This window comes from Trichechus manatus, unplaced genomic scaffold, assembly GCF_000243295.1.
Source record: "Trichechus manatus latirostris isolate Lorelei unplaced genomic scaffold, TriManLat1.0 scaffold00141, whole genome shotgun sequence".
Lineage (NCBI taxonomy): Eukaryota > Metazoa > Chordata > Mammalia > Sirenia > Trichechidae > Trichechus > Trichechus manatus.
The window spans coordinates 1350348-1375847 of NW_004444077.1; the positions used below are offsets into that span (position 1 = coordinate 1350348).

At 42.3% G+C, this 25500-nt stretch overlaps 1 protein-coding gene and 1 long non-coding RNA gene across 3 annotated transcripts in view; both read left to right on the forward strand.

The window, feature by feature from the left end:
• The first annotated feature begins 6 nt into the window (after positions 1–6).
• The window catches only part of MAML2 (mastermind like transcriptional coactivator 2), a 402137-nt gene continuing 376643 nt past the window's right edge, over positions 7–25500 (forward strand). The window contains exons 1-2 of one of the 2 annotated variants that reach the window (XM_023739814.1): positions 7–1066; positions 1172–1826. In XM_023739814.1, coding sequence (XP_023595582.1) covers positions 1314–1826 — 513 coding nt within the window. In that variant the 5' untranslated portion in view covers positions 7–1066; positions 1172–1313. Of the gene's footprint in view, positions 1827–25500 lie in introns of both variants that reach the window. The other variant, XM_004385541.3, reaches the window with a different exon arrangement.
• LOC111822219 (uncharacterized) overlaps positions 17623–25500 on the forward strand; it is a 104343-nt gene continuing 96465 nt past the window's right edge. The window contains exon 1 of the long non-coding RNA XR_002825497.1: positions 17623–23379. This is a non-coding gene — a long non-coding RNA (uncharacterized LOC111822219). The remainder of the gene's footprint in view (positions 23380–25500) is intronic.

Genomic DNA, 25500 nt, shown 5'->3' on the forward strand with positions numbered 1-25500 from the left:
CTGCAGCTTGCTGGCTCTCTCTTTCTCCCTGTCTCACTCTCTCTCTTTCTCTCCCTTTCCTATCGGAGCACAATGAAAGCCTGTGTATCGCCGTGACTCCGGGCAGTGGAGCCAGTGTCAGCAAAGCGGCTAACAAGAGACGAGAAAGAGAAAGGAAAATTCAAGCTACTTTTTTTTCCATCTATAAAACGGAGCAATACAAGAGATAGAACCACATTGCTTATTGCGAGTCCAGACCCTCAGATCCCCTGGCCGGGGATGGAATGTACAAAAGTGGACAGAAAAGTGGCTGGACATGACTCGGTGCAATTTGCTGGAAGTTTGTAAGTTTGACCATCGTTTATAAATTACTCTCGGGAGAGTTTGTCTCTCTTGATACTGTATTAGAATAGAGCCGGGGGTGAGGAATAGAAACGTAAGCGGGAAAGAAAAAAATGTGGTGAAGGATCTCTCTCAGTGGCTAGCGACTTCAGATTGCTTTCATTTAAAGCTAGGAAACCTTAGAGGGAATGAGGATTTTACCGGTGATTGGATTAGCTGAAGAAAAAAGCATGGTTCAAAAGTCCGGTTACTGACATTGTTAACAATTGAAAAGCTGTCTCCCTCTTTTGGGAGAAGACAACATTCTACAGTACCCCAAAGAGGAGAAAGCACCGGGAGCAAAGGGGAAGGGAAGAAAAAAGCCAAAAGACAGTTTCCCTTGGTTTTTGCACGTTTTGAACATTAACTTCGAAAATCTGAAACAGCACATTTTTTTTTTTAACCTGAGAAAAAGTAAAGGCTGCGGGTTACATAGACCATGGTAGAAATGTGTTTCTTTGCAGATACAGCCTCATAAAGAATTTTTCTGAAACAAGTAGGTGAGGGGGAGTCCAGCTCTCTATTAATATCTCCCTCAATTCCCTTTGCTGTCTCTTTCTGTCTCTCGCTTGACAATTCCTGAATTCTTCATCTATCCCCCCAGATCGAGTGTTTATGAAGTACCTAGTGGCTCTTGTCAGCTTGGTGGGGGAAAAAAATCCACCAACTCTGTCCAACTTCTCCAGAGCTGTCAAACGCAATTAGAGTAAGTTGATCAGGGTTTGTTTCCAACTTATCCTCTCCAATTGGTTTCTATTCTTTCTCCCCACCCTCTTTTTACTAGCTCCCCTCCCCCATACCTTCTCCACAGCTCCCCCAACCTCTGAAGACCTCTATTCATGTGGCCCTGAACACTGAGCTCACATTGTCAAAAACAGATTTGCCTGCAATAGCCAGCAGTAGCCTCCGTCCACCTCACCATCCCAGAGGCAGCAATCATTGTGTCCAGTAAGATGGGGGACACAGCGCCCCCACAGGCCCCTGCAGGGGGGCTAGGAGGGGCCCCTGGGGCGGGACTCCTTGGAGGGGGCTCAGTCACCCCGAGAGTGCACAGCGCTATCGTGGAGCGCCTCCGGGCTCGGATAGCTGTCTGCCGCCAACACCACCTGAGCTGTGAAGGACGCTACGAACGTGGTAGGGCCGAGAGCTCAGACCGGGAAAGAGAGAGCACCTTGCAGCTCCTGAGCCTTGTCCAGCATGGCCAGGGGGCAAGAAAGGCTGGCAAACACACCAAGGCCACCACCACTGCTGCCACCACTACAGCCCCTCCACCGCCCCCAGCTGCCCCACCTCCAGCTTCCCAAGGAGCAGCAACAGCAGCTCCACCGCCCCCACCAGACTACCACCATCACCACCAGCAGCACCTGCTGAACAGTAGCAATAATGGTGGCGGTGGTGGGATCAACGGGGAGCAGCAGCCACCAGCTTCAACCTCGGGCGACCAGAGGAACTCAGCCCTGATTGCGGTAAGGCACCTGGTTTTCTCATGTTTCTGGCTGTGGTCATGTGGCCTTTTTGTGAGGGCAGAGCTTGCATTGGCCTAACTTAAGCAGATGGCAGTGGAGAGGGCCATGATGTTGCCTGACTACCTCAAAGGCCATCGGGTATGTTGTTTGTGCAATTTTGTACTCTTACTCATCGAATTCCGCTGCGGATCATTCATGGGTTTCCCTCCACATGTAGAGTTTTCCTTAACTGGTGGGAAACCTGAGTTTTCCAGAGGCTCTCGGGCGGCCAGAGATGGTAGAAGAGGCTACAAAATCTGAGCCACTGAGGAAGGCCCTGTGTCAATGATCTTCCTGCTTCGACTAGCCAGTTCTGATTAGGCCTGGCAAGCATTCATCAGTCTGAAAGCCTTTATCAGCCCGGCTGACCTTTGGCAAAACTTTTTCCTTCTTGCCCCATTCCTCCTCCCCTCTGAAGTGGGCCCATCTCCTTGAGTTAAGAAAACATAAATGGTATCTGTAGTACAGAGTAATTCCCTGAGTGTTCCCTCTGTCCCAAAAAAATTGAAGGGAAAATATTCCAAAGATAGACCGATGAGGAAATATTTCTAAGATGCCTACTCCCTGATTTCCTATAGACCTCCCCACCCGCTCCCGTCTAGCTTCTTTCCATAGGCACCCCAATCCAGGAGTGCTAACCAACAGCATTCATCTAAGTGGGCAGGCAGAAAGGGCCTGTTTACACAGAGATCATCCTAGGTAGTGCCTTGTCTTCAGCCACTTCTGGTGATAGGATATCAAACCCAAAAGTTGTGATTAAGTTTCTCGGAGGCACAGACACACCCCATCCCAGAGGGAGTATCCCTTGAATCATTGGCTCCTGGTGCCAGCCCTGGTCAGGTGACTGCCTGCTGTGTGCTGGCTTCCCCAGAAGCTGCTGGGCCAGTGTCCTCTGGGTAGAAGGTGGCGCCCTGCCCTGCAGCCCTGCAGGCTTCCTCCATTGCTGAGTCCTGCGGGGCCCTTGAAGTTCTGCGTCTGCTTATAACACAGTTCCAGTTTACCCAAACCAGCCTTTATGAAAGTCAGCAGCAGGAAATGGTCATGCAAGCCCAAAAGTGCTCAAAACATCCAAAGGAGAGGATGACAAGTAGCCCACCGAACTCCTCATCCAAAGGAGCCTGAAAAGGAGTTCTAGGCAGAGGGGCATCCTCCAGCCAGGTCCATAGGATTCTTCTTTCTGAACCCCGTCCCTCCCTGGCTTGGATCTGTGGTGATAAAGTCTCCAGGAAGACAATTGCAACTTCCTGAAGCCAGCTCCTGATGAAAAATAACTTATTGCTAACAGCGAAGTTGACTAGGGTTTACTGTTTTATCCCTGAATACAATTAGCCTGTGGGGTTGCAGTAACACTTTAAGGTCTAATTTTCTTTCTCTACCACCTGCTCTATCCCCACCTCTCCCTGGAATTCCCTAGGAGAGCAGTGGGAGTTTGTTTTGTGAAAGAGAGATGCTGAGGTGAAGGAGGGGGGTAAAGAATTGCTCAAATGGAGAGAAGAATGAGGTTTGTATGTATGTGTGTGTCACCGGCATCTGCAGCCAAAAGTATCTAAATGCCTTGATTGTCCCCAGTAAATTTATAATCTGTCTGCAAGTCTCCCAATAATACGGCTTTGTGTGCTTCACGGTCTCCTGGTAAGTGTTTCTGGGGATGATACACAGAATGAGGCAACCAGCCCAAACCCGAGTGGAAAAGACTAATCTCTGCCGTGGGTGCCAAGACTGGAGGGGCCTTTAAAGGGCCACAGTCTGGGCTTGTCCTGTAGCTTCACCTCCCAGCCTCTGCCCAGCACCACAGTGGCATGTTTGCTTACAGCCCTGGTCTTTTGGTTTTTGCTTTTTCTCCAGCTTGGAAATAAAACGAGGTTGCCTCTTTCTCCTGGAGGTTTCAGGATGTGAAATGAAACCAACTTCAGTGGTTATTGAAACTTGACAATAGCAATACCCAAACTGAGAGAGAAGTGAGAGAACGGCATCTGAACCTTCCCAACTTTTAAAGGCTTACTGCTGCAGAAGCCAGAGGTGGCTTCTGTGCCACCCCTGTTGTAAGAGAGAATGTTTTCTCTCTTCCAGCCACTAGCCATCTCCTGAAGCATTCCCTTAGAGGAGCTCCTTCCCGGAGTGTAGGGATGATGAGAGGAGAAATGTGTGGAGTGAAAAAGAACAGTTTCTTTCCAATGGTTGCTTTTCACTGAAAATTGTAGTGCTGCAAGATTGGGCCCCCTCCTCCCTTTTTGGCTTTTGGAAATTCCCTCTCCATTTTAGCTTCTAAATTTGGCGCTTTGTTACTCAGCATGGTACTAAGAGATGGTGATGCAAGTACTGTATTAACTTGATAACATTGTGTCCAAAGGGAGGCCTCGGCATTTGGGAGTGATTCACATCTGCAGGTCTCACTTCACTTGAGTTCCTCTTATTTTCAGACACACTGTTAATTTAAAAGGGCCCCTGCTCAGAATGAGTGTTAGAATTATTTCTTAATTTTATTGCTGTTGGGTCCATAACCAGATTTATGTGGTCTGAGAGTGTTGAATGTATCACTTTAATAGTTAGTTTGTGTGCCACATGGCCATAAATATCCTTCAGAGAAAGGGAGAGAATATTGATCATCTAAGATCAAATACGTATTGGTGTCCATAGATGCAAGCTCTGCGTCCTTCATACCTTAGTACGATGCCTTGTGCATAGTGGGTAATATTTACTGAATGAATGAATGGATGAGAGGAAAGGAGAACTTCTGTGAGATAGTGTTGACTTTGAGGAGTGTTATACACTGCAAGGGATACATAATGTCTGAGTTCTTTCAATAGCCTAAGTTTCAAGAACAATGCAAGAATAGCCTCCGAGCCAGATCTAATTCTGTCCACATTAAGAATCTAATTCTGCAGTCCTTACTCAGCCAGTTTCTTCATTTAGCTCAAACACAAGTTCAGGGGGAAGCCCCGCTGCTGCAGAGACTGCAGGAATAAGGCTTTTCAGAGGGCCCAGATCACAGGACTTTGAGATCTGTCTTTCTAACCACTTGGAGCAGGCTTTATGCACTAAATCATTTTCTGGTGAAGTATGTTTGAGTCTTTGAATGGACTGTGAAGCTTAATAATTGCTGGTCAGTGGAACAGTAAGGCTTAGAGTGTCTGTGGTGAATTTTTAATCTTTCCCCTTTGCCTGAGACAAGTTCTTTTTCTGTTGCATCAACTGTACTGCTAGGATGGGTGGATAAGTGGTCCCAAATTGTCTTTGGCTTCAGAGATTATCTTTTCTCTAATGTGGTGTGGAGGAAAGAAAGCAGATCCGACAAGGAGTCTGTATCCCAGTTCTGTGCCTCCTTGATCACTTACCAGCTGTGTGACCTAGGACAAGTCACTTAACAGCCACCTGTAAAACTGAAAGAACAATAAGGCTGCCCTCTCTTGCTGAGAGAAGCAGATGAACATGTGTTTCTGAACAGGCTTTGGAAAAAATAAAGTAGTGCAGGAATGCAAGACATTATTAGTAGCATTACTAATAATAAACTACTAAACAATGAATTGATAGTACCAGTTTATTTTTTTCTAGGGATTAAAAGTATCCTGAGCTTTCAGTTGTCTGGTGAAATAGCTTTTATTGTAAATAGAGGGATTGGTATTTCAAATTTAGTGCTGTCAAGATAAGGCTGAGATATCAGTGTTCTTAAGTGTTCCTGAAGGTCCCAGTAAATCCTAGTTAAAATGTGCAATGTTGTGAAAGTGTTTGTGGTCTGGGAATGCATGTCCTTTACAGGCCCTTACGTGGGCTAGAGAAGCGTTTGGAAGGTGTGTCCACTGCAGTGTCTAAGGAATATTAGAAAAGTTGCTTACACAAACGGCATGGGAAAGTTAAATATTTTGTCAACAATAGTCTAGAATGTTAATTGTTAGCTTAAGAAAGTCAAACAAGTTAAATCATTACCAGAGTTCCTTGGTTATTTTGAACTGATAATAATCAAGTTTCCAATTGACAATTCAAAATTTGAGAGCTGTAAGTGGGGGACTGAGAACAGGAATGACTCATTGGCCAGATCTGGGTGTCTGTAGCTGTCCACATGACAAATGTCCTCCCCAGGACAGTGATAGGAGTGTTTACATTATTTATATGTGCAGCCATCAATTCCTTAAGAACTGACCTATTTTTGTCCTATTTTCCAGACTAAAGTAATAAAGGGAGAGTTCTTATCTATCCAGGACCTCTTTACCATATCTTTCAAGTAAATATAGTTATAAGATCTCACAAAGATAGAAGAGTTCAAGTGGAGGGAGAAGTTGCCACAATCCTTGAACAGAAATTGTCAGAAAGCTTGCTTTGACAGCAACGTGATGTTATCATATAAACCAAGATGTCTTGCTTGTTTAGGTCAATGTTTGTTTATAGAAGGTATCTGCTTTCTTTCTTAGAAATAATGTCATTGGTAGGTGGTGTTCATCATATCTTTCTATATTGTAAAGTTTAATACCTTATGGCTTCTCTCTGCCTGTAAGCATTTTGTAAGTACCAAGACAAACATTTAATGTTCTTAGACATAGCATGTAAATATCACTAAAAGTGTGGCTGTGAGTAACTGCTTTTGTTTTTATTTATTTATTTATTTTTGCTCCAGTATTTAATCTCAAAAACCCTAGAAGGAAATTTGAAAAAATCATCCAGTTCTCTTCGGCACTGCAGCTAAACCATTCTGAATGAATTCTACTACTACCTTTTGTTTAATTCAATCCCTTATATACATTCACAGGCAGGACCATGTTTCTTGAAAACTGTTCTAAATTCTTCTTTCTCCATTTTATTGCTAAATTTCTATCACATTCTAATAGGTTCTGTGGAAGAATAGAGTGAATTACTGAAGAAGACATATTCCCTTCTCACAATCTAGGGAGGAAATCAAGACGACCTCAATAAAGTGACAGTCAAGTACTAAGTAAAATGGACCAAAACTGAGAGAGAAAATCAGAGGAAGGGAGGAACAAATATTTATTGGCCTCTAGAATGTACAAAAGGAGCCCTGGTGGCATAATGGTTAAGCCCTTGGCTTCGCACCAAAAGGTAGGCAGTTTGGACCCACCAATGTCTCTAAAGGAGAAAAGACCTGGTGACCTGCTCCCATAAAGATTACACCCTAGGAAACCCCATGGGGCAGTTCTACTCTGTCATATAGGGCTGCTAGGAATTGGAATTAACTAGACGGCACACAACAACAGCATATACAAGGCACATATTTTATATAATATCTGCAAAAACTGGATAAATAAGCAATATTTGCTACATTTTACAAATAAGAAAACTAAGACTTAGAGATACAGTAAAATGGAGGAATTTAATGCATAGGTTTTATAGCTGGAACTGTGTTCAGATCCCTACTTCACACCCACTAGCTATATGAGCTTGGGGAAATAATTTTATCCTTTTCTGGACATCAGTATTTCATCTGTAGAACAAAACCAGTATTATTCAGCATAACAAACAGTCAGTATAGTGCCTGATACACAGGAGGTGCTCAAAACATGAGTACTGTTACTAATTGGAAGAAGAGAGAGTCACACCCAAGTCAGGATTAGCCTTATGGAGAATGTGGGTCACCAGTGGGGCCTGAAGGAGGCAGAGAATGTGGAAATGCGGGATGAGGTGGCTGCGTGCACACAGGGCAAACCAATGGTGCCTGGAGGGGCAGAGAGAGAAGCCTGTCTGATATTATGGCTGGGTACAAGTGGTGAGGGGGACATGTGAGGTGGACCCACGTTCTGGAGGGTCTGGAGCTCTGGCAAGAGTAATTCAGAAACCTTGGAAAGTGGTAGAACAAGGAAGGCTCAGAGGAGTCAGCAGCTATGAAGCAATAATAATCCTTCATATACTTGAAGACAAGTATAACATTTCGCCTCCAGCAGTCTCATCTCATAGCACATTGCCTAAGTGTTCTGTATTACCTATCTTCAAGTCCCTTGAGCTGCTTAATGCCTTGCTATTTACACACTTCTCCCATTCATAGTGAGTTATATACAGCGTGACATGGCCTTTGGCATTGGAGGGAGATGGTTTTAAAAGCACACTAGCTAGACACAGAAGAGAAACTAAAAGAAACAGAACAAACTACACCTCTCTTCTTAGGCTTAGCAGGACTTCAGCGCAAACAAGAATTGCTCTGTGGGTAAAAGGGTATTCTCTTGATGTGTAAACTGATCCTCCCAACAAAAGAGTTTGCTTGTTTAGTTACTTGGAAAAGGTCTTTTCGTTTAAAAAGAAAAAATTGCTAGAAGAAATTTATGAGAAGCTGTGTTTCCAGACGGCCTTTGAGATGTACTTATTTACTTACTTGCTTTTTAACACAGATGTGTTACAGATTCTTTACTGCTCTAAGGTTCAGTTAGATACCCCAAAAAACCCAAAAAACACACAAAAAAATCAAACCCGTTGCTAGTGAGTTGATTCCGACTCATAGCGACACTGTAGGACAGAGTAGAACTGCCCCATAGGGTTTCCAAGGAGTGGTGGCTGGATTTAAACTGCTGACCTTTTGGTTAGCAGCCTGAGCTCTCAACTACCGTGCCACCAGGACCCCAGTTGGATACCAGTTTCCCCCATTTTTTCCCTATTCACAAGGAACAGGGGAGGTGCCCTGTGGAGTAGATGTCAGAGGAGAAAAGCCAATAAATGTTTCCCTCCCTGATTCATGGCGTGGTGGCGACCATAGCTAGTGGGCTGTCTACCTGTGGCTGCTGGTTTCAACCCTTTCCTACACATATCTAAGGGACAGATGTGAAAGTATAAAAGCTGTTCCACTTCCTTGTGGAGGGCATACAGAGAGAGGCTTAAGCATGCTCCACAAGGCCTGACAAAGGCAAGAGAGTAGGGTCCTACCACAGTCAGATTGCCAGAGAATGACTGTGAAAATGGGCAGATAGCAATATCGAATGCACTACAGCTCTCCATAGGTCTTAATGGTTTTAACAAAAGCTTTGAAACCTCACCTCAAGATTATGGGCAAGTGTGCTTTTTAGGATTTGGGAGAATCATTCATTAATTCAATAAATAATCACTGTGCAGTTAGTATATGCCATGCACTGTGCTGGGGATACATTAATGAGCAATTCCATATAGCCCTTGCTCTCATAGAATTTGCAGTCTAAAAGGGGTGTGGAGGGGGTTGGAAACAGAAGTGTTAAAGTTGGCTTGTTTAAGGAGACAAGGCAGCATAGCAGTCAAGAGCCTGGGGCCTGGGGTGAGACTACCTGGTTTCAAATTGTAGCTCTACATCTTAATTGCTGAATCTTTTTGGCTAAGTCAGTTAGTCAATTGAACCTTTTACCTCAATTTCTTCAGCTGTAAAATGGGAATGATAATAATAGAACAAACTTCTTAGGGTTGTTGTAAAGAGTAAAAGAGGTAATTGCCTGGCACCTAGTAGAAGGTCAATAAATTTCAGCTGTTGTTATTATTAATGTGAGAAGTGACATACTTGAGTCAGATTCATGTTTTTCCCAGCCCAGGATTCTATCTCCAGAAGTACTATCGGGCATTTTATGGAAAGGCATGGCTTTGCTCTTTAATATTTACTTGAAATGGTTAGTGAGTAGTACCATATTATCCAGTTTCTAATATAAAGATGTCACCTGGGGTGATTTACATCTCCCTGGGATGGGTTAGGGAGCCCTGGTGGCACAGTGGTTAAAAGTGCTTGGCTACTAACCAAAAGGTTGGTGGTTGGCACCCACCAGCCACTCTGCGGGAGAAAGATGTAGCAGTCTGCTTCAGTAAAGATTTACAGCCTTGGAAACCCTATGAGTCGGAATCGACTCAGCGGCAGTGGGTTTATTTTTGGGGGGAATGGGCTAAATACGATCCTTCTTGAGAACAGAATCAGTTAATATCATTTCCATTCCTAGGATTCTAGGACTCCTAATCTAGTGATTTATCCATTCGACCGCACACAATAACAACAATAATCTAGAACTTGACTAGAGTGAGTGTCTACTTACTTCCTTATTTCTTCTAGAATAGAGTCTGGGTTTCTATTTAGTTATCTAGGGAGTGGGGAGTACAGGCTTTGTGGGTAAATGAGAAATGTAAAACATCTATTGAGAGTTTTGAATCATTAGAACTGAGTAGCCCAAATTTTTTTTAATTGTACTTTAAGTGAAAGTTTACAGTTCAAATCAGTTTCTCATACAAAAATTTATACACACATTGCTATGTGACCCTAGCTACTCTCCCTATATATGTGACAACACACTACTCCTTTCCACCCCGTATTTCCCGTGTCCATTCAACCAGCTCCTGTCCCTTTTTGCCTTCTCGTCTCACCTCTGGACAGGAGCTGCCCGTTTAGTCTCACGTATCTTCTTGAGCTAAGAAGCACTCTCCTCATGAGTATCATTTTATGTCCCATAGTCCAGTCTAATCTTGGTCTGAAGAGTTGGCTTTGGGAATGGTTTCAGTTCTGGGCTAACAGAATCTGCGGGCCATGTCTTCTGGGGTCCCTCCAGTCTCAGTCAGACCATTAAGTCTGATCTTTTACTAGAATTTGAGTTCTGCACCCTACTTTTCTCCTGCTCTATCAGGGACTCTCTGTTGTGTTCCCTGTCAGGGTGGTCATTGGTGGTAGCTGGGCACCATCTAGTTCTTCTGGTCTCATGCTAATGGAGTCTCTGGTTTATGTAGCCCTTTCTGTCTCTTGGGCTAATGTTTTCCTTGTGTCTTTGGTGTTCTTCATTATCCTTTGCTCCAGGTGGATTGGGACCAGTTGATGTATCTCAGATGGCCACTCGCTAGCTTTTAAGACCCCAGATGAGAGTGGCCCAAATTTACACTTCTTAAGTTGAATCTGGTAACAGAGTCGCAAATGGTTAGAAGCTCCCTGTTGTGGAGATTTAAAATTATGCTTTGGCAAGCCAGATCCCTGGCTAATGTTGCTAAGGAATCAGTTAACTCCCTGTATCTGAAAATGAGCAGGCAACACAAATTTGCCCTCTCCCAACCCTGCCTTGGAGCATGCTGAAAATTTCTGCCTTGAAGTGCTTCTTAGCTCAGAATCTCCTCTTTGCCCAGTGCCTCCTAAGGTGGGACTTTCCGTAAGAAACATGAGGAAGAAGTTACCAAGACTTCAAGGCAATTTTTAGTGACGATAATTCTTGATCATAAGCATGATGTTTCTATGAATAAGCGACAGGAGTAAGAATAGCCCCTGTTCTTCTCTGGTGGTTGATGTTTGGGCAAGGATGGATTATTAGTTCTAAATCAGAGAATGTAGTCAGTTTTTTGTTTATTTGTTTGTTTGCTTTTGTTTGCCATCATTTAAATGCAGAATTTTTTGCCTTTGAAGAATAATAATTCTTAGAAAATATAGAGCCAAGCTCAGTTTTTTTGTTTTGTTTTGTTGTATTCTGTTTTGTTTTGATCAGTGTTCTTTGCTTCCTGATTGTTGTGGCAGGTTCTTACATTACTGAATAGGGAATCATTAACATTGTCTTCTTTTTTTTTTAAATTCTCTTTTGTCAGGAATGTGGCTGAGTTATAACTGTGAATCTTATCCAGCACACTAATAGCATGCAACCATATAAAGCACACCTTGAATTCTTTATTTTAGAACAGAGCTCTTTTCAGGTAGTTCTGAAGGATTTGAACAGAAAGTTAATTACATGTCTCTCTCTCCACCCCCCCTAGAAAATTTACTTAAAGTAAAAGTCTGCTTCAACTGCTAATAATTTATCAGGAGTCTGTTGAACACACAGTATAATCTTTTAGAGTCATGGTAACCAGGGTGCAAAGAAGTGGCTTAATTGAATACAACGTGTACTGTACTGGGTCTTTGGAATGATGATTACCATACTTAAGTGTAAATTGCTCATTTCTGGAGGTCTCTGGAGTCTAAATTATGTAAAAATAAAAATATTCTCTGGGTAAGCAGCTGAGAAACCAAGTTTTTGTTCTTGTTTTTCACGTAAGTGGACTGATACTTGCTAAACTGGCTAAGGCTTGAGCGTTTGATTGCCACACTGCACCATGTAATTTCAGACAGCAAAAACTATGTGCTAGTGATATTATCCCATTTGATTGTTTCACAGAAGTGTTGAAAAACTGCAAAGTTCAGATGTAGGAGTAAACAGGAAAGAGCAGAAGTCCTCTGGACAGAAACAGCAGGCAGAGGCAATAGTTTAATAAAGTTTGGGCTAAAGTCCTATAGCCGTTGCACTAAAGAGACTTCTTTTCTCACTTAGATTCTTTGCATGTGGAGCTGTTTGCAGGCTCAATCCCCCAGACAGAGATTGTGAGCTGTCTTTGTGCTAAATTAAACATTAGTTTTCTCCTTGGGAACCTGATCTTCCATAGAGAAGGCAACAATATCTTTCTGAGAGAGCTCCCAGCTAAGCATTTCCCTCAGGAAGAGACCAGCTTAGGAGCCTTTTCACCTCTGCTGTCTGCTTAGCTGGTGTGAGTGTGTGTTGAATGGGAATTGTTTTGTCTAACTAGGTCTAGAAGCCCTTCGAGCAAGGACTTGGGCTTTAATCCCTGGTACAATGCTGGAGGACGATTGCCGGCTCAGCATATAATAAATGACAATGATCAGAGCAGCATTCAGCTCGTGTAAGATTTCAACCACCCATGGGAAGGAGTTTCCTTTGCTCACTGCCTCCCAAATGCTGCACCCACAGCGGTGAAAGGGAGTGTAGTGAGAAACAGAAGCCATCTCATTTTTAGCCTTCTCTCACCTCCATCCTGCCCATCCCCCAAAAGGGCCACTTCTTTTTTTTCTAAAAATAAGACATCACTATTATTTTATAAATGTGTGGGCAGCACATCAACCCTCTGTTCATAGATGAAGAAATTAAAGCCCATTAACAAAAATGACTCCTCCAAGATCCTACACCAGTAGAACTAGTATTAGAACCCAAGTTTTTCTGACATCCAGTCCAGCTCATTAAAGATGATCCTGTTATTAAGGACTTTTTATAAACCCCCCAAAAAGAGACCAGTTAGGACTTCTAACAAAATGTTGGTAGTAGAAACAGCATGGAGTTTAGAGCTTGTGGTAGATTATTTTTTAAATGATCACAATTCCTTCCATCCCACGTGCGTCTTTATAATGTGACATTTCCACCCTTCTTATCAAGGGGTGGATTCTATTTCCCTCCTTGAGTCTTGAATGGCATCGTAACTTGCTTTAACCTGTAGTATGTGAGGGAAATGACACTGAAGGGTAGCCCATAAAAGACCGTCTTAGAACACTACCCTGAGACCACTCTCTAGCCAACTGAAGGTTGAGAGTCTATGTGCAGGAGAACTAAGGTGCTCCTTTCTCTAACTGGCACTAACTGCTGACGTGTGAGGGAGGCCATCTTGGACCCAGCTGACCCTCCAACTGAAACAGCTACATGAATTAGCCCAGGAGAAGCCCACAGAGGAACCACCCAGCCGACATGCAGAATCCTGAGAGATACATCATTGTTTTAGACCACTAACTTCTGGAGTGGTTTGTAACATAGCAAAGGCTAACTGAATCAGAACCAGAGAAACTTAGCTTGGAAAATTGGCTCCACCTGTCATGGTTTGAATTATGTCCCCCCAGTAATGTGTGTATCAATTTGGCTGGGCCATGATTCCCAGAATTGTTTGGTTGCCCTCCATTTTGTGATTGTAATTTTATGTTAAAGAGGATTAGGGTGAACTTGTAACACCACCCTTACCCAGGTCACATCCTTGATCCAAGGTAAAGGGAGTTTCCCTAGGGTGTGACCTGCACCACCTTTTACCTCACAAGAGATAAAAGGAAAGGGAAGCAAGCAGAGAACTGAGGGGACCTCATACCACCAAAAAAGCAGTGCCAGGAGCAGAGCGTGTCCTTTGGACCCGGGGTCCCTGTGCGGAGAAGCTCCTAGTCCAGGGGAGTATTGACGAGAAGGCCGAAACAGAGAGAAAGCCTTCCCCTGGAGCTGATGCCCTGAATTTGGACTTCTAGTCTACTAGACTGTGAGAGAATGAACTTCTCTTTGTTAAAACTTGTGGTATTTCTGTTAGAGCAGCACAAGATGACTAAAACAACCTCTTTAGCTGTGTTACCCTTGACTGATTACTTGACACCTTTGAGCCTCATTTGTGCTTTTCAGGATAATAGTAACTAAAAAAGTTATGAAGATTAAATGAGATAATATAGGAGAAAGCTGCATGTTGTCTGGCCCACGGTAGAGCTTAACAAACATTAGTTTCCTTGCTTTCTTCTTTGATTCTTCTCACCGTATTGTAATCCAAGCTCCCCCTTCCTCTGTCGTCTCACTTTCTGTTTATGTGCATCAGCATTCTCACAGGTTTCCCCAGCTCCCTGCTCCCCCAAATAACAATTTATTTTTTCCCTCCTGGATGATGGCCTGGTGCTGTCATTTCTCCTAACTACCAAATTTCCAGCATTCTTGTTACGCTCCAGGGAACACATCTGCCATCGGTAGTCTACCCTTAAAATAGAAAAGGGTTAACCTCATAAAGATGTCACTCCCCTTGTACTGTTATGCTGCCCTTGGGAGAGTCAAACAGCATAGCAAATATATATGGGCAATGTAATTGCATTCGATCTTCTAGGTCACAGAAGACTGTTAGCTAGTACAGCATATGGGAGAAAAAATAAGCATATTCTATCTTTAAGAACAGTGTTTCTAAACTCTTTTTTTTTTTTTGTAGTAACCGATTACTCTGTCTCTCTTTTTTTTTTCATCCTTCCCATCTTACCTCTCACAAATAAATGAATAACCAAAGAGAGAATGATATTGTGATACTATACTTGTTTACTATACTTATTAGTGATAATAGTGAGAGAGTACTGGCCTGGAAATTAGGAGTTGAAGGTCTGATACTAACTAGTAGGGTATATTATTCAAGTCTCTTTTTACTAATTACTTGAGGAGCAGTGGTAGCGCAGTGGTTAAGTGCTCAACTGCTAACTGAAAGGTCAGTGGTTCGAACCCACCAGCCAATCTGCGGGAGAAAGATACGGCAGTCTGCTTTTGTGAAGATTACAGCCTTGGAAACCCTACGGGGCAGTTCTGTTCTGTTAGATAGGGTCACTATGAGTTGACGTTGACTCAATGACAACGGGTTTGGTTTTTTGGTAATTACGTCTTGAACAAAGAATGAGGGGCTCTTGGGTCACATCTGAGGCCTCCTTTCGTGTGATATGCTTTGAATAGTTCTCTGATATTTTGCTTTTATCTTAAATATGTTTGTTGAAGAAGAATCTAGAAAAGGAGAAGTGACAAAGGCGAGACTGTTTTGCTTTTGTAAATAAAGTACTAATGAGAGCTTGAAGTAATCTTGGGGCAAAATGCAGCAGTGGCAGAAAGGGGAAAGCCCAGCCAAGTACATTACTTAACATCCTTCCTAGAAGTAATGAACAAATCACTCCATATCTGACCTTATTTCTTGGGGTTTAAGATTCCAGTATGAGAAACACAGTTGTAGGACTAGAGTTTGATTCATTAAATTTATTTTTAGAAGGAGCACTGATTTTTTCCCAGACCCTCTAACTGCACTTGCAACATTTCTGTGGGTAAAGAAGATTCCCAAATGAGTGCCCTATAAAATAATTACATGAAACATAAGCTATAAAATGAGAAGTCAAATATTACTGGAGAGTCTTCCTTCCTCAGGAATTGACAAGTGTTTCAGGTGTATACATCAGACTCTCTGTCTCGGACACGTACAATTGAAAAGTGCAAATTAATGGATCAGATTTTATATGTGTCACCGCTTCATTTTTTAAATATGTTTCCACTTTAAAAGGGAGACTGTAAAGAGAATCACTGAGAAATTGCCCTGGGGGAGGGAAACTCAATCTACTGCCTCTTTTTTCTTATCACTAAAACCCTAAGCAGGGAATGTAATCACCTATTTCCCAAGGGCAGCCCTAAGCCCTTAAAACTCAGATGTGTTTAGGGATTTAATAGAATTGGAAAAAAAAGAAATGTATTTTTTTGGAGTCGTTGGCACAACAAGCCAACAAAGGAAAATTTTCCCAACCAAATATGAACTCTAGAGCATTTCCTTGATAGCACAATCCTCACCCTCCCTATTTCTTGATTTAGAGCACAGCTCTTCACATTGGAGCTTTACAACTCCTAGAACCCTTGGAGTCTGTGCATCACACCTTAAGCTTCTGTCCAGCTCAGTGCATTTTCTTTAACAAAGCAAGATATAACTAGCATGAAGCCAAAGGGCCGTTTGGTCGCGGTTGTTGTTTCTTTTGTTTTGCAAGGTAGGCACACGCAGCTTTATTGTCTGCTAGGTTGGAGTCATAGATATAGTGACTTTTTTTTTCAGTAACTTCTAAACTCTTTAAAAATTCTTCTGTTAAGGTTTCCTGGATTTTTAGATGTAAATGTCTTGGTGTTGTGGTGTGCAACACAGCTTTTCTTTTAAAAATACTAAGATAAAGTAAGTCAGGTTGCCTTTCTTTTCAAGAGATTGGGTCTCATCTTTGCTTAGAAAATGTACCTCAGTCTCCCACCCCTACTCCACACACATGCACACATGCATGCTTTATGTACCACGATTATCCTTTCTCGTACATACAGACACAGTTGAATGCTACATGGGTGACTTTGCAGAGAAAATAGGAATGAGAAAATGTATTCAAGGACGTGGGAAAGAAAATCAGTCTTAGAGGAAAGTGCTCGAGAAGACAAGAGCATGCCAAATTACAGAAGCTAGGAAAGAGAGCATTATATCACAGTAGTAAGTGTGGGCAACATGAGACCTCCATTCTGGCCTAAGCTTTACTGCTAACTAACAGAATGAGCTTGGGGTCAGTGGAGTCCCTGGATAGTCCAAACAGTTAAGGTGTTCAGGTGCTAATTGAAAGGCTGGAGGTTCGAATCCATCCAAAGGCACCTCAGAAGAAGACCTGACAATCACTTCTGGAAAATCATCTATTGGAACACAGTTCTATTCTGACACACATAGGATTGCTATGAATCAGAATAGACTCTACAGCAACTGGTTTGGTTTTGATATTGGAGCCAGTCACTCCTCCTTCCATTCTCAGTTTTTCCATCTGCAAACCAAAAGGGTTGGATTCTCCAGCACTTTGCTCAGCTGGATTACTCTCATCATACAGGATTCATATCAAATATCACCTCCTCAGAGAGACCTGCTTGACTACCCTAAGTAGATACACGATTGCTCTCTCCTTTCTTCCCCCATCACTTTATCCCATTCCAGAGGTTTTATTTTGTTAATAACTTTTATCACTATCTGACTATATTTTTATTCTTGTGTGTGTGTGTGTGTGTGTGTGTGTGTGTGTGTGTATTTCTTGTCTTTCTCCACTGAAATGAAAGTTCATGAGACCAGGGACCGTGTCAGTTTTGTTCACTACATGTATTCCCAGCCATAGCAGTTCCTGGAACATTTTGGCTTGTCAGCAGTTCCTGGCACATTTTGGGTTGTCAATAAATATGTATTTGTTAAATGAATGACCACATTAGTGATTTTTAATCTAGAGTTGCCTTATGAGTCTTTCAGGGACAGGGGTAGGAAAGAGAAAGAGAGGAGCATGTGGCAGGACTCCAAATTCTCAGCCCTCTGTTGCATGATGCATTTAACTCATATATCTTTGCCTTAGTTTGATTTAAAACATGATTGCATTTTAAAAAGATCAGAGTTAGATGTTCTCTTAAAGTCCCTGGGTGGTTGGTGCAAACAGTTAACATACTTGGCTGCTAACCAAAAGGTTGGAGGCTAGAGTTCACCCGAAGGTGCCTCAGAAGAAAGGCCTTGTGATCTACTTCCAAAAAATCAGCCACTGAAAACCCCATGGAGGGCTGTTCTACTCTGACACACATGAGGTCGCCATGAGTTGGAGTCAACTCAATGGCAACTGGTTAGATGTTCTCTTAATATTTGAATATCCCAGTTTCAGATTATAAAGGCCAGTCTCTTGTGAATAGAAAATGTTGATGTAAGGAAAAGGATGATGGAATGTAAATAACATATATTGTGTGCCTACTGTATACTGGACCCTATGCTGGTTCCTGGGAGTCCTGGTGGCACACTGGGTAAGAGCTATGGTTGTTAACCAAAAGGTCGGCCGTTTGAATCCACCAGCCGCACTTTGGAAACCCTATGGGGCAGTACTACTCTATCCTGTAGGGTCACTATGATTTGGAATCAACTTGACAGCAATGGGCTTGGTTTTTGTTTTGGTTTGTGCTGGTTCCTTGGGCTATGGTGGTGAACAAGAGAGGCAGAGTTCTTATTTAATTGAGTTTACATTTTAATGGTGTTAGAAGAGGGACAAAGAGTAAACAAGTAAACAAATAAAGGAATAAGGTCAATTTAACTAGCGATACAGCCCCTTGTTCCTTATTTAATGTGACCGATTAGAGATTGATTTGGGTTCATTAAAGGAAAGCAAATCTGAGAGGCACTCTGGAAAGTAGAAAGGGATAACCATAAACAAACGTGTACCCTCAGAGCTGGAAGGAGGCCTCCTTTGCCAGTGCTTGCTCTGACCTTGGCCATCTGCCTGCACAGTGGGCCTCTCCTGGTCCAGGCTGTGAGCTGCTTTGGCCAGTCTGTGTGAAATGCTGATTCTGATGCTTTTAGGAGGAGAGTGGTCATGTCAGCATCTTCTGTGCCATGGATCTATTGTGATCATTTTGTTAGAAGTCACTGAGTTTTGAGAATTAAAGGGAAACTGCTGAAAGGCATATTTTGAGGGAAAAAAGAAAATATCGTAGCTCTTTAGAAGGAGAAACAGAAAAGAAACGATCAGGAACCTAGCATCAGTACAACAATGGGACAAAAGGCATAGTAGGATCTCAGGAGGCAGGCAGAAGCAGACAACTGACATCTACAGTAGTAATAATAATATCTTACATGTGCATAGCCCATATAGTCCTCACAGAAACACTGTGCCTTAGATAAGGCAGGTGGTGTTTGTTGCTGTCTGATCGATTCCGACTCATGGTGACCTCGTGTGCAGAGAGTAGAACTGCTCCATAGAGTTTTCAAGACTCTACCTTTTGGAAGCAGATCGCCAGGTCTGTCTTCTTAGGCGCCTCTGGGTAGGTTTGAACCACCAACCTTTTGGCTAGTAGTGAAGGGCTTAACCGTTTGAGCATAGTTACTGCATTTTACGTATGGGGAAATAGACTCAGAGAAAATAAGAAATGATAATAACATCTTACTTTTGAATAACAAGTTTGCAGTTTGTGGAGTACTTACATGTGATCTCAGTGTGTCCTCTGGGGTATTATTACCCCCATTTTATGGACAGGTAATAGAGACTCAAACTTGCATGCACTAACTCTACTAGCAAGCAGCAGTCTAGCCCCCTGACTCTTGGTCCTGTGTGGTAAGCCAAGCTGAGCAGCTGGGCCCCAAATTCGTAAGAGAATTTGCAACTACATAGGGACATTGACTGCCTTGAGCCTCCAGACACACACCCACACATAATTTGAAGCAGTGACTATACTAGAAACAATGGCAATCATGAATGGAATGAGGATGTCAGATACTCCGGACACATCAAATCTAGAACAAGGGAGGCCCACAAGAGAATCTTTCTTTTTTTTTTTTTAATTCAGTAATTTTTAAGAAGACAAGGCAAAGTGGGGTAACATTTTTAATTTAAGAAAGCTCACACTTTGCTACCTGCGTTTCTTGTGAGTTCACCAAGTCAACCCCCAGGTCTGGGAGAGACAGCTACGGGGTTGTTATGAAGAGAAACTTGATCTTGAATCAGAGAAGCAGATTCATTTCTGAAACCGAGATTAGCCTCTAGGTTTTCTCCTCACTGTTGCTTATTTTGGAATGAATATCATAGATGGAACTTAAAGGAGAGACTGCCCCTCTTTGCTGAGAAGTGATTTTGAATCCATTCAGATCCAGGTCTGCAACCTGGAGAAAATGCAGGGGCTCGTAATTGATGGGCTTTGCTTCAAGGCGGAGACCGTGCCTTATTTATCTTTGTATTTCCAGGGTCTACAATAGTGTCAGATATCCAGTAAGCAAGCATGTGGTGTTTGTTGAACTGAGCTGTGGCAACATGAATATTTAAAAGACCACAGCCCTTTATATTTCTGTGACTAAATGCACTTTTAAGTGCACCAAATGTGAAGCATTGATGTTAGAGGTGTACTTTTGGTTCAGCACATTTTTTAAAAACAATCACGTTTATTGAGTGCTTACCATGTGTCAGACACTCTTCTGAGTTTTTCTTTTTAATATTAATTTATATATCCTCACAATTACTTAATGAAGTATATACTATTATTTTCCATTATACAGATAAGGAAACTGAGGCATAAATGAAGAAATGTGCCCAGGGTAACATAGCCTGTAAGTGGTGGAGCTGGGACTTGAATTGAGCAGGGTGACCCCACTGTCCATGCTTCTAATCACTACTTCATACTGTGTATAGGGAAGGATAGTTACACAGTTATTATCAGGCTCCGTCTCACACATGCTCCATGACTGAGTTTGAGAGCCAGGAGCAACAAGACGTTTGAAAGTCAAAAATGATTAGAGCTAACTCGTCATCTGAAGTGCAGGTGAAGTTCAGACTGAATGCCTAGCGGCCACAGAGACAGTTGCCAATATCCTGTTTTTTAAGAGGTAGAAAGTGCCTGAACATGTAGAGATTATGAGTGACAAATATGTTTCAACTCGCATGCCACGGTAGGTTGGCAGTGGCCACCTACAGGGCTGGGTGGAGGATTCTAAGGCAATATTCAAGCTCAGTGGGAAAGAGTGCTATGGTTCATTATCGATATCTGCCATGGTCATAAGAGAAGGCAGTGTGGCTGACAGGTCCCTGGGATGGATTTGTCAAAGAGTTCAGGAACGCAAACTTAGAGCATCTTGAATATGAATTCCTGGTGAAATGTTAACTGTTCTCATAGAACAGGACCTCACTACACTGTAAAACCAAAGCTGTTGCCATTGAGTCGATTCTGACTCATAGCAACCCTACAGGACAGTGTAGAACTGCCCCACGGGGTTTCCAAGAACAGCTGGTAGATTCAAACTGTCGGCCTTTTGGTTAGCAGCAGAGCTATTAACCACTGTGCCACCAGGGCTCCCATTACACTGTAAGTGGGCCTTAAATCCATTTACAGAATAAGCTTGGGTTTAAATCGGTTAATTGACTTGTTTGTAAGTAACTCGAAGATGGGTACATTCCATGAAGAGCATGGATGAGGTGACTGATGCTTCTTTAGTATTTTGTAAAGTCAAGTACAAACTGAGCTTGACTTCCTCTCCTGTTTGCAACCAGACTGCCCTCCCTAAGCTGTTCTTACTTGGAAATTCTGGAGGTATCATTACTCAGGATCAGCATTCTGAAGGAAATCTTCTTTGGGTAGAAATGGAGATAAGAACAATGTAGGAATAAGCCAAGTGATGCCCAAAACTTAAGTGTGATCACTGGACCTTTCTTCTGTAAATCAAATCCTGCTCTAAGCTGCCTTTTAAAAAAATCAGCAAATATATATTTAGCTATTATGCTCCAAGCCCTACTCTAGGCACCAGAAATGGAGAGTAAATGAGACAAGCTACTGTTCTCTTACAGAGTGCTTTCTTTGTTATGTTATGCTAAAAGATAAGTGATACAGCTTCTTGAGTTTGTGAACTCCCTGAAATTGAATGCAAAATTTTGTGTGATGGCACATATGCATTTTCAACGTGGACATGTTTTATAGTTTTGTCAGATTCTTCGAGGGTTCCGAGGCCCAACAACCTTAAGCAGAGGCCTGCGAGGACAGGGAGAAGAATCTCCTGGAATGGAGTTAGTGTGATTCTTCAATCTACACAGAGAAGTTAAGCTCTAGAGATCCAAATATTCCCATTCTCTGTGTATCTGTTCATTCTAGTTTTAGGAGTGTGAACAGAAAGAATGTCGCTTTCTTCATGGCTAAGATACTTCCTTTACCTTGGACGCTTGTTATCTATTTTATTATCTGTCTAGCTTGTTATCTATTTTATTATCTATCTAAGCATTTTCTTCTTTTCTAAAAGGCAAGCATTCCTTACGTAGCAGCTGAACTCTTTTTACTCTGTTTGGAAGATTAGGTTTGAACCCAGCCCAGCAACTTTTTATTTTGTGTTTCACTCTGAGTGACCTCCCAGCCTTTTCAGGCTTCCTTCTCTCCCACCTTGACCTCTAACTCCAAATTTATGTCTCCCTGTCACTGGGGGAAAACTTCTTGATGGACGGGATGGAGCTTCGTCTTGAGGATTTTCATTATAACACTGACTATTGTTAGCAGTGCACTCCAGCCTGCTAGCGTTCATATTTTGGCAGTGGACCATCAAACACCCTATTTTTAAGAGCCTTTAACTTAGTTGTAAACATGTGCTGTGACTGGGAGCTCACTTTCTTTATTCATATTTAACCAACGTGGTTTAGCTGTTGAAAAGTTGTTAAAAAAAAAAAAAAGCACAGACTTCAGGACTGTTTTTTCCACTCATCTAACTCAAAGCTGTGCGTGATCTCAAAAAGAAAACTTGGCATTAAGTGCTTTATTTGATGGTCCAGTCATATTGGTAATTCGAGGGGAGGAAGAAATGAAACTGCTGGGTCATTTACAAACACGCATGGAGGGAATGGGCCCAGTGATGGCTGCCGTCCATACATACATGATGGGCAAGAGTCGCTCAAAGAGAGGCAGGCCAATATGCCGCATAAGTTATTTATGCCCTTAAAATCGTCTATATTTAGAATAAAAACTTATCATAGACATATTTCCCACACACTCTAAATTGTGGAGACTTTATTAATCCCATTAGGAGAACATAAATAATGTCGCAAACTTTCAGCGTCCAGCTTGCACATGTACAGATGTTTCATTGATGTCGGAGGACCTTAAAAATAATATACAGAAATTTGGTGAAAGAAAGAGTATCACAAATACTCCTTTTTCTTTAATCTCTAGAAGGAATGTAGGCGAGTGTAACAAAGCATATTAATGTTTTGAAGAGATTGTGACTTATAGTACTGGAGCAGGAGCTGGAGGAATTTAAATGTTAAAAGGAGAGTTTGAACTTTGATATCTTCCTCTCGTGATTTAAGATTCTAAAAGTTAACGTCGGGCAAAATCTTGTACTCTGTCACTGGAGAAATACCAGCTTTTCCACAAGCGTTTAGAATTTCTTGAAACTATTTGCAGCAGAACAGGGCAACTGTGCTTTGGAGACTGGCTGCATCTGTGAGGTAGGAGAGAAGAAGGTCCGGGAACATGTCATTTCAGGGGCCTTGAGCCCAGTCGGCATCCATGTGCTGTGGAAGTACCACGGCCTGGAAATCCTCTGATTAAATGATGAGTGTGTCTCTTTTCCACACCGATCCTGTTTGAAGGCGCCTTGCCTCGGTGTTGTTTTTACCCCTTGGGCTGCTTTTTGATGTTGTTTTCCTCCCCACATCCGAGGCAGATGAGCACCAACACAGGCCAGCACATGGCTTCCACATGTTCTCTCCCTCCACCCTGAATGGCAGTGCTCTGAAGACATCGGCGTTCTTGGTCCTTGTCAGGTAATAATATGTTGTCTTACTGCTGAGCTTCCTGCTCTGGCTTGTAAATCATTCTCCTTTTCCAATGCTTTCAAAGACAAGATCCTTCTGGTGGTAGGGGGCATTAATTCACTACAAATGCTGGCTAGTTTATCTCTGGGGCATAAGAAATTCACTGCAAACACACACACAGAGATACGCACACAACCTTCACAAAGTCCTCCTGATCCCATCTTCTTAAAATAGAAATGAACTGAATTCTATGACAATACATAAATCTGGTGATTCACAAGATGATGTCTCCATGCCAACAGAAGGTGAGGAGGGGAGAATTGTCCACTCTGCTCCTTCTGGTTAGATCTGCTCTGGGCTGGGACTGGAAGTTCTACCAGTGTCATCTCCAGAGTCAAGAAAATGTGCTACCATCTTGAGTTTCTGTGAACTTGGGTATACCAGAGAGCAGGAAAATGATCTCAAAATTATGTTCTTTGGTCAACTGAATAGGGTTGCTTTGGGGTGGTAGTAGTACTTACAGTAGTACCATTTGCAATGACTCCCTTCTCCCAGCCTCCCAGAGTGTCATCAGACCTTTGATTTTACTTCAGTGTTAGGTTTGGGGTGGGGCATTAGTTGACAGGTGACACGAGCAAATCAATATACCAAGGAGCTAATTCCACGTTACTTCTTTTCTTTCCCCTGTCGAGCTACAAGTAGTTTATTAATTTGTCTTAAGACACCCATATGGTGGAAAAAGCATCATTGCTGTCTAGTTTGAATGCTTCTTATCTCCCTGGCCATCGTGGCAAGCTCCCTGTAGCTTCTGTAGGATGAGCCAGTGACTTTCACTGATGAATGTTCTTTGCATGACTTTTTGAGTGAGGAACCACTCTGTGTACTTTTCCAAATTCAGAAAAATCCCAGCTGATTTCCACTGTGGGCTAGCCTTCTACAGCTGAGCTGTGATATGCTTATTGACTTCCTGGCACTTACTACAATCCCAAAAGTTATCTAATTGTTTTTTTTTTTTTTTTGTGAGTTATGATTTTTCCTTCAGAATAGAATGAAATCTCCTGAAAAATTAAAATAGAATCAAAACTACTTTCATGTCAGCAGGAAAATTTTCCCTAAAAGTTCACAAAAATACCCAGACCTGTATCTCCTTCAGAATAAACACAAAATCATGTCATATCTGTGCCCTCCTGTAGCTACATCTGTGCTTAACTCTTCAGCAGACAGCACAGAAAAAAGAGAACATGTAGATCATAAGAACACATTTTATACTTGTATGTTAAAAATTCTCAGGAGGGAAAGAAACAAGCATTTGCAGAATTAAGCTGTTCAAATTCCCTAAATGCATGATTTTTTTTTTTTCCCAAAAGTTAGGCTCCAATTGCCATATTAGGAAGATGATATGATTAGTTCAATGTGTTAATTATCTATTGCTGCTTAGAATTCAGCAGCTTAAAATAACAAACATTTGTGATATCACACAGTTTCTAAGGATCAGGAATCCAGGAACAACTTAGCTGGATACTGCTAGCTTAGGATTTCCCACAAGATTGCAGTCAAGCTATTAGCTAGTGCTACAGTCACCCCAAGGCTCAACTGAGATGGAGGATCTGCTTTGAAGTTCACTCAGACCTCAGCTCCTTGATGGCTGTTGGCCAGAGACCTCAGTTCCTTGCCACATTGTCCTTTTCATAGGCTGTTGGAGTGTCCTCAGTTATGGCATCTGACTTCTGTAGAGAGAGTGATGAGAGATGGAGAGACACCCCAGTATAGAAGCTGCAGTGATATACCATAACTCCTGTCATATTCTATTGGTCTCATAGACCAACCCTGATACAGTGTGGGAGGGGACTATGCACGGGTGTGAATACCAAGAGGTAGGAATCGTGGCGGGAGGGAGTGCAACTTAGAGTCTGTTTAACACATTAATGAATAAACCTTGGCCAATAATCCAGGTTACCATGTCCCCTACTATGATATTAAGGTAGATTACATCATTGATTGTTCTGAAATTAGACCATTTATTTATTTATTTTAATTGTACTTCAGGTGAAGGCTTACAGAACAAATAGTTTCTCATGAAACAGAAGTACACATGTTGTTTTATGACATTGGTTAACAACCCCACAACAT